The sequence below is a fragment of the Alosa alosa genome, chromosome 8 (assembly GCF_017589495.1).
Source record: "Alosa alosa isolate M-15738 ecotype Scorff River chromosome 8, AALO_Geno_1.1, whole genome shotgun sequence".
NCBI lineage: Eukaryota > Metazoa > Chordata > Actinopteri > Clupeiformes > Clupeidae > Alosa > Alosa alosa.
The window spans coordinates 26,384,203-26,392,901 of record NC_063196.1 but is presented as its reverse complement, the minus strand read 5'-3'; the positions used below and the strand labels follow the sequence as shown (position 1 = coordinate 26,392,901).

General features: G+C 43.0%; 1 protein-coding gene across 1 annotated transcript; it reads right to left on the bottom strand.

Annotated features, from left to right (window-relative positions):
- Window positions 1-477: 477 nt before the first annotated feature.
- Window positions 478-7,296, bottom strand: jdp2b (Jun dimerization protein 2b). Its single transcript, XM_048251130.1, has 4 exons — window positions 7,142-7,296; window positions 2,556-2,773; window positions 1,938-2,042; window positions 478-1,570 (listed from the first exon to the last, which is right to left on the bottom strand). Exons 2-4 carry the CDS (start codon window positions 2,748-2,750, stop codon window positions 1,385-1,387), a joined length of 486 nt encoding a protein of 161 aa, XP_048107087.1. The 5' UTR covers window positions 2,751-2,773; window positions 7,142-7,296; the 3' UTR covers window positions 478-1,384.
- Between the last annotated feature and the right edge of the window lie 1,403 nt (window positions 7,297-8,699).

Below are 8,699 nucleotides of genomic sequence, written 5' to 3'. Positions count from 1 at the left end.
TGAGAGTCAATGCAGTTTACAACCTCTTTAACAGAGACTATATCAATTGTATTTATTTTTTAACTTGTATGTATGTTTATGTGTGATATATGTTTATATTATTAATTGCTGCTGTAACACCATATGGTGATGAATAAAGTAATCTATCTATCTATCTATAGAATTGAAAATGCATTGTAATTCCATGGTCCTGAAGTAATTAGATTATTTGTTGATGATTTATCATAGTCGTCATCAGCCTTCCATGGGCACTATCAGAGCAGTGACAAAATGCGTCCTGCAGAATGACATTTCAGTTTTGAAATAATATTTCTAAACCGAGACTGCCGTCCAGAAATTAGATCACTCAAACAAATAACATTCCCCAATACAGATTATCTATGGAAATGCTGTGAAAATGCTATTGTCACTGACCCCTTTTTATTGTATAAGTCTTTCTTCAGAAATATTAAAATGAGTCTTGTTTTGAAACAAACATTATTTTGAATATGGTTTGAGTTTAATGAAAAATACATACAATATAATACTATTTATCAACAACAAATAAAGAGATGATGGCCACTTCTGGGAGTGGTTTAAAAAATTTTACTCGCATCACTCATTCAGCACTGCTATGACCAGCACACCAAACTAGAAGTAAAAAAAGATTCTTATTGCATCACATCAAGTGACAGTTTATATTGTAACATTCATACATAGCAGTATAAAAGAATTACACTGATAAATTGTGAGTACAATGCAAAAAAAACAAACAAAACAAAAAAGTGTAAACATTATGTAAATATATCTATGTTTATTTATTACGTATGTGCTTTCATGACGCCTGCGTCCTCATTAATCTGGTCTACCGGAGACTATAAAGGCAAACTTATGTAAAAAAACTGACAACAATGTATACTAACTGTATACATTTGCTGTACTTTCCTCCTGCTTGACATAGACCAGTTTGAAAGATGCTACCATGGTATGTACCCTTAAATAAAAAAGAATGACATAACCTATTCACAGGCCTACATGCCAGCACTAGAACCTCACACTGTGCTGTTTCCCCAACTACATTTTGAGACCGCTTGCCTTTCCCCTCTTGGTAACGTTTGACAGCCATATTGCTGAGGCACTAGACGTCCACAAAAAGAGTATCAATGGAGACTTGAAAGGCTGCTTCTTGGCTGTGCGCATCCTGGAGGGAGGTGATTTCATTCCAAGCCCACGGCTGGTCCTCCCGCCAAGGTTTCTCTCCGGCCATTGGCTTATACTGTCAGTATGATCATTGCCACCACAACGTAGGAATAGTTCTGGGTTTGTTTGCTTTCGACAAAAAAGTTCACCCTCTGTCCTATTTGTGTTTCTCTGTCCCTGTTTCTGTGTGTGTTTCTCCCCCACTTCACTTCTCCTTGAGCTGCTCGAGGAGTGGGTTGGCTTCGCTCTCGGGCGTCTTGATGCTGTCCGTCCGCACGATGCACGTGGGCCGGTGGAGGTTGAGCATGTGGATGAGCTGCTGGCGCTCCACCTTCAGCTCCTCGATCTGGGCCTTCAGCTCCGAGTTGACCACCTCCAGGCGCTCCGACTCCTGAGTGACCAGAGTGGAGAGAGAGAGAGAGACAGAGAGAATTGATAAGGATTACAATCTGAAGAAATCTTAAGAACACAAAACAGACAGAAACACTCATTTTCTCTTTTTTCGTTTTGCAATTTATCATTTCTATTGTGTGTTCAGTCAGTTTAAGATGGTTGGCGACCATCCCTTGGATGAAAGCTCTTGATTAGATTTGTGCTACTGCCATGTGGTTAGAGTTGCATACAAGTTGGACAATAGCAGGAGCCACTGGCTTGGATTTGACATTTAGAATGGGGAACAAACACTAAAGAGCTCTCAACAACTTATTTAAAGTTAACAAAGGAAAACCATTCAAGAGGAATTCCAGTAATTCACTAACTTTTTGAAGGAAGTCCGTTCTCTCCTTCTTTTTGTTTCGACATCGGGCCGCTGCAACTTTGTTTTTCTCTCGTCTTCGCTTCCTCCTCTCTTCCTCTTCTTCCATCTGTGAAAGGTTTCCACAAACACAATGCACACACATTAGAAAATAACCAAAGAGGGAGGATACTGTAAACTGCCTGGTACTTGCCCATGCTATCACCTGTCATGATCAGGCATTACAGGTATGTTATTATCCACTTGTGGCCCCTCCAGTTTAAGCAATTGCTCAGATTGTTTGTTGTGGGGATCAGATAATATCAACTTGATATAGCGCTTCATCAAGGAACCCAAAGGGCTTTACATTGAAGAGGGAACTTCACTAACCGCCACCACCACAATAAGTACATAGTGGATTTTGATAAATGCAGAGACCAAATTTCTCTCACGGGATGTTCATTTAAATGCAAACAGATGAACAGAGACTCACCCAATGTATTACTTAGTAGCTCATGGACAACAACTTTGCTTATAGACTGACTTTGCACTTTGCCGAGCATTTAAATTATGTCTATGTCTCTCTCTCTCTCTCTCTCTGTCTCTCTCTCTCGCTCTCTCTCTCTCACTCTCTCTCTCTCACCTCATCCTTGAGGACCAGCGATCTCTTCCCGTGCCTGGCGAGGAAGTGCAGTGGCGAGAGCATGGCACCCAGGCTGCACAGCTCGGAGAACTTGAGCTGGTCAGTGAGCGTGGTGGCTGAGATCCCGGCCAGCGGGCCCAGGCTGGGGAGGGAGCCGGCCGTCAGCGAGGGGTCAGGGATCTGTCCTGGCATCATGTCAGGTCCGGCCACAGCCACTGCTACAGGAGAGAGAGAGAGAGAGAGAGAAAGAGAGATGTTAAGGGCATGCCTGAAAATATGTACTTGGATTCATGTTAGTAATTTAGCAAGCCATTAATGTTGACTTGTCAAACTCTTTGCCCTGACAAAGACAAAGTGGACAATCTTTAAAAACTCTGGGCTTTCACAATATTTCCTGTATAATGGCCCCCACTGTGGTAGACAACAATTTTAGACTAATGAAGTAGCTTTCAGTTGCTGCCCTGATTCTTTGGGTTATCTCATGACCGAAAATTCCCTGTTAACTCCAGCGTTGCAGTGTTTTCATGTATCTTATAGGCTGAGATACCAAACTGTATGTGCACTTTTCTGGACTGATATTTCATTACTCCTGACCTTTTCAACAGTTTCCAGTCTCCACAATAGACAGAGACAGTCTTTCAACCACGTTCACCTAAGTGCCACACAGACCGCCAGACTCAACAGCAGTCAGACTCAAAAGCAGGCTACCTCACAGCGACCATAACCGAAAATAAAGTGACTATTGATAGTGGCTTTCCTGATTGATGGAAAGGAATTACTACACATTTCTATTTTCCCCCCTTGTGAGTCTGCATATGAGCGATGAAGTGGAATTAGTTGGGTTGGAGTTTGGTGATGAAACTCCACCTCGTGCTACGAGCAGAAAAGCCAGCGCTAAAGCCGGGGCTTCCAGACAAAGTCTCTGACACAGGCCAGTCCTGTTTCTGAGGCCTCCAACAGAAAGAGAGAGAGGGACAGGGAGCAGGAGAGGGAGAGAGAGAGACAGATAGGGGGGAGAGAGAGAGGTGCTTTCTTGCGGGCAGCAGCAGCAGCAGCAGCAGTAGGGCGAAAAACGGAAAACGCCCTGTTGCCGTCACTTATGAAACACAGACGCTCCAGTCGAGCTGGCCAAGCTCCAACACCAGCCTAACGCTATCCACAGCACCGGGGCCCATATGTGCGTATGTATACATACTTCATCTGTCTTCAGCCAAATGGCTCCATTTCCTGCACCATTCCTGAGGGCAATTAGAACCTTGAGGGGCAGAGGAATTCACATCCAGACTCTGCTATGAATACCCCTCTCCCCCAAAAGGACAGAAGGCCCCACTATTAGCATGGGGGTACAGGCAGAGCCGACCACTCCGGCATTGTGAAGACCTGAGTGGTATTAACCGAGCGCCTGCATTTTGCACACAAAACTAGGACTGTGGCCCGGCAAGGCATTTAGGAAGTCATTCTCCTGACGACTGCACCTGAACAGTCATTTCTGTTCATGCTTTCACCTTTTTCAGACTCAAATGATATAATTGCTTTATCATTTTTTTGGGCATCCCGTTGCATAACACAGCCTTCTCTCCATGCATAATGTGAGTGATGTATATGCATGCTTATGAGGGCTGCTGGCCTGGGAGGGGTGCAGACACAGGCTCACTCTCAGGCCAGAGTGGATGAGCCTTCCTCCCCGGAGCGCAATTAGAGCGAGAGTTGTGAAAGAGTGGGAGCGACGTCCAGCGAAGAATTCCAAACCTCGAGTCAACTGCTTTTTTTCCGCCCCCTTCTCCAACCTCCTGCTCGCCACTCGCCGCACGCCTGTGCAGAACGCTCAGGGACAAATGCAATCGCCGCACGCCTGTGCAGAACGCTCAGGGACAGATGCACTCGCCGCACGCCTGTGCAGAACGCTCAGGGACAGATGCACGACGAAAGCTGGTGCCAGAAATCCGGAGGCCTGAAGGTGCTGACAGGGAGCGACTTGGGCCCGGCCAAGAGACATCCAAATGGGTCCAAGCTTAGCCTCAGACAAGCTCCACTCCAACCTCCAACCTACCCCACCACCCTCCTCTGCAGAACAAGTCAGGGTTGTCCCCAACCTGCAGTGCAGTTTCTCAATCGCCTGAGACAATGTCGAACATCAAGTCGTGAAACCCTCACTCAGAAGTGGACATGAAGAACGAGGGCATTCAGTGGCTCCTGCCATTTTAAGCCCAGAGCTACATGAACAAGGGGCACGGAGAGAGAGAGAATATTCAAAGCCAGGACTTCAGCTTTTTTTCCTCGCCTTTGAAGCCATTGGCACTTTCACATTCCTCCTCCTACTCTCTGTAGGACCCTGCAAGTTGCTCTTGACCCAGTTCCCTTCACATTGCAGCCATTCACGGGCTACAGTCGCTCAGCCCCTCACTTCCAGATGGGCAGTGAGAGGAAAATATTTGACACTGAGAGTGCATTAGCCTAAAAGTCAACTTCCTCAATCTCTACAAGTGATACAGGGCAAATGTGCTGCATTGTACAAAACATTGCAAGACCGTCATTCCTACTGAGTGGCCTGTGTAGTGTGTTTATGTGCAATGTCATTATACTCAGCTGTGTTTGACAAAATGACAAAATGCTCAGGTCCAAAATGTTAATTGGTCTGGCAAAATTCTAGTTGTTCCAGGACAGGTATTTTTGGCCCAATGTACTAGAGACCTGTGTGCCATTGAAAGGGGGACTTTAGACATGCCTGAAGTATGTTCAGCCCAGATTTCTTCCACAAGATTTTATATGAAAACCTCATGGTCACCACCCTCTAGACATAATTTTCAAAACAGGAGCAACACAAAGTAAACTGTGGCAACTGGACATTTCAGATGCATAAACTAACAAACAGAGTTAACAAAAGGGTTTAAAAAACCCTCTCTGCTAAAGCAATTAGCAACTCGATTATATAAGCCGCTGAGGGACATTTTCACGATGTTTTGTCTTATAACTGCAATCCAACCTCTATGAAATCTTTCTGATGGTTCAGGGAACATTTCAGAATTTCTCTTTTATTGTTCTGGACTATTGCTCTGTGGCTCTGTTTTAGTAATAACTTCTTTATAAACAATGTAAAAACACTGGGAAACCTGACACAACTTTACACACACTTTACAAAGCTTTTAAAAACATTGACGCAAAGTTAATACCACTGTATAATTTGTTTAATTTATTTAACTTGAATATAAGATTGAATTTGAGAAAGGGAGCAGAGTATTTCAGTTTCATTTTACATCACCCTTCAAACATTAGGCCTGTTTTAGATTATCTGGATACATCCTTATGTAATATCTCTCACTCATTGACCTAAACACACATTCCATGACTTAAAAAAAATGAATAATATTTTTGTTGTTTCCTTTTGTGTCTTTTGGCATAACTAAATCTGTGTTGAGTGCCAGTTCCTCATTAACCCAGTGAAGGGCAGTTACACCTAAAATAAGACCCACGTTCCTGCTCTCCCCCTGTTGACGCACAGTCTCCCCAATAAATCCACGGCGGAATGTTGTCTGTGTGGAAACAATCCCACGTATGGATCAAGAGAGGGCACTGGCACCAAAAACAAAGAGGACGTAAATGCCAGCATGCACCCTAGTGAAAGGGAATGCTTTGGTCTTCTAGTGCACTGCACCACTGTACATGTCTCCTTGCATTAAAGCAAAACACTGATCACTGTAAGCTATCCTGCCTGCAACACACCCAATATATAGCTGTTGCCTGAAGCCTGTCTTTTTGATGTTCATTCTACATAATTCCAGGTGCAAGCTAGGATGTTGCTCTTGATAAGCCACCTGGCTGGCTATGAAATAGCACTTCATGAGGGAATTTAGTCCCTTGGTTAACTAAGGTTCCTACGGAGTTGCTCATTCACACATTGTTGTGTACAGCCTACTGGCCCCTTATAACACAAGAATGTAATGCCATAAAAAAGGTCATAACGTGTAAAGTGTGAACTACGCCCATAATATTATGCATGGGCCATGTGCAGGAAACATAACTGAGAATTGTTTGGATAAATAAAGCTCCCCTTTTCTCTGCATCAAGGTATCGACATCCTCACCAAAGAAATTTCGTTTAGTGTCCAAAGAAAGAGTAGACATGCCACCGCTTGCAACTCCAAGCTGTCGCCTCTGAATAGTGTCAATAGTTTTAGTAATAAAGGGTTGACATGCATTTTAAACCAATCGTAGTATGCCTAGGCCTTCTTGTGGCCTAGTCTCCAAAGCATGATCAGCGCATTTGTGTTACATAACGAAGCGATTAACACATATAATAGCCTACCAATATATTACACCGGTGTCAATAAACCGAGAACATTATTCGACAGATATGTGAGAGAGTTACATAACATGTACAGCAACCAGGCCTTGTTATATGAATTCCCTGTAACATTAACTAAAATGAAATGTTGTGGTCTAAACAATATTTCTCAGATGTCTAAAACTTTATCGTTAAGTTGGTCTCGTGTGGGCAACTTAGCATAAATGTCGGCTGAAATGTGATACATGCTGAAAACGATCAAGATATCGACAATTAATGCCAGAAATACAAATCAATAGACCTACCTGATTCTGGTCCGGAATCCGAAATGACTGTTTGTTTGGGTCACCACTCGATCTAAGATGCCTGTTCGTTGCATCAGCCCGTTTAAATACGGGATCGGTATCAGGGAGGGCTCCGGAATGCGGAACTCTTTTGTGCCAGACGTAAGCAAGGATGTAAAAATACGAGACCAGCGCTGTATGAAAGAAGACCCGATCGCTCCACCCCTAGCAACCAGCAAACACAACACAGAGAGGAAATTTCTACCATGTTGGAGAAGCCAAGTGCGGTCCACCCACGCGTAAGCTACCTCGAGAGATCCCCGTTCCAAATACACCCTGTCATGTTTATGGTCATGTATTTGTCTGTGATTTCATCATCGTCGTTTTAAATTTGACAACATCATCCTGAAATGTTTACTAGGAACAATGTACAAGTCAAGTGCCCAAAATATATAAGTGATGTGTGGATGTTGGTTACGGAATATAATGAAAATAGGACTTTACTGTTCATAGGGGGGTTTATGCCAACTCGGCATGTTCGCTCAACGCTGTTTAAACCTACATGTATTCTGAGTAGGCTAAGCTAAGGGTTTGTTTAACTGTGTTCAGGCATTAAAAACAAACGGTCCCGTTGAACGTGAGCAATACAACTGTATTGAGATGCTGTCTTCTCCCAGATTAGAGCCACTATGCTCATTTTACCGAGACCTAGACCCTTTCCAGTGAAAAGTTGCCATATAATCTAGGATTTCAAGGATTGGTTTGTGCCAGTGTTGGCTTGTTGCCAGAGAGTAACCAATATGCCTGCTGCTCATTTCCCTCATTTTAGAGAAATATGGTTCTGCAAAGACCTCTTTCCTGTACTTCATTTGTAGGAAGGGCCATGGCTATGCGTATATGTGATGTTAACACTTTTCATGTCTCCATTCTAAAGGTTTTGCTAGGCTTACTTTATTCTGCTTCTCGTCAAGATATATATCCCCCTCTAGTGGTAAAAATGCACGCTCAGTAAGCAAATGCCAGGAGTTGTACTGCATTCTGCTGCAGTTTGGTGGGAATGTTACTCTTCATTGGTTTCTCCCAAAACCCAATGTGCAAATAATCCACTCCTCAGAACATTCTATTCGAATGTGATAATGAGCTCACGTGGTTCTAAACACATCCATCTAGTGTGCTGCCCATGCATGTAGGCCTAGGCTACACAAAACTCTGTTTTCTATCTATTTCTATCTCTGTTTTCTAAGACTTGCATATTATGTTCCTGATTAAATGGGTTGGTCACTTTTTTTCTCCAAACAGGTTCATACGTAAGCTTTTTTGAAGACATATACAATCAATGAGAAAAGTGACACAATACAGGGATTATTAGGGAACTATTTTATAGCTTTTTATCACTTTCACATGCACTCAGTACCCTACTACATTATGTTGATGTGTATGATATTTGGCAGACACTTAAACACTATTAGTTAAATAATATATAGTAGTAGGCCTATTTACTAATATAATAGTTAAATAATAGTTAATAGTGAAAGTTAAAAAGCCTAGGCCTAGGCCTACAATAGGCTAATAATAGTAA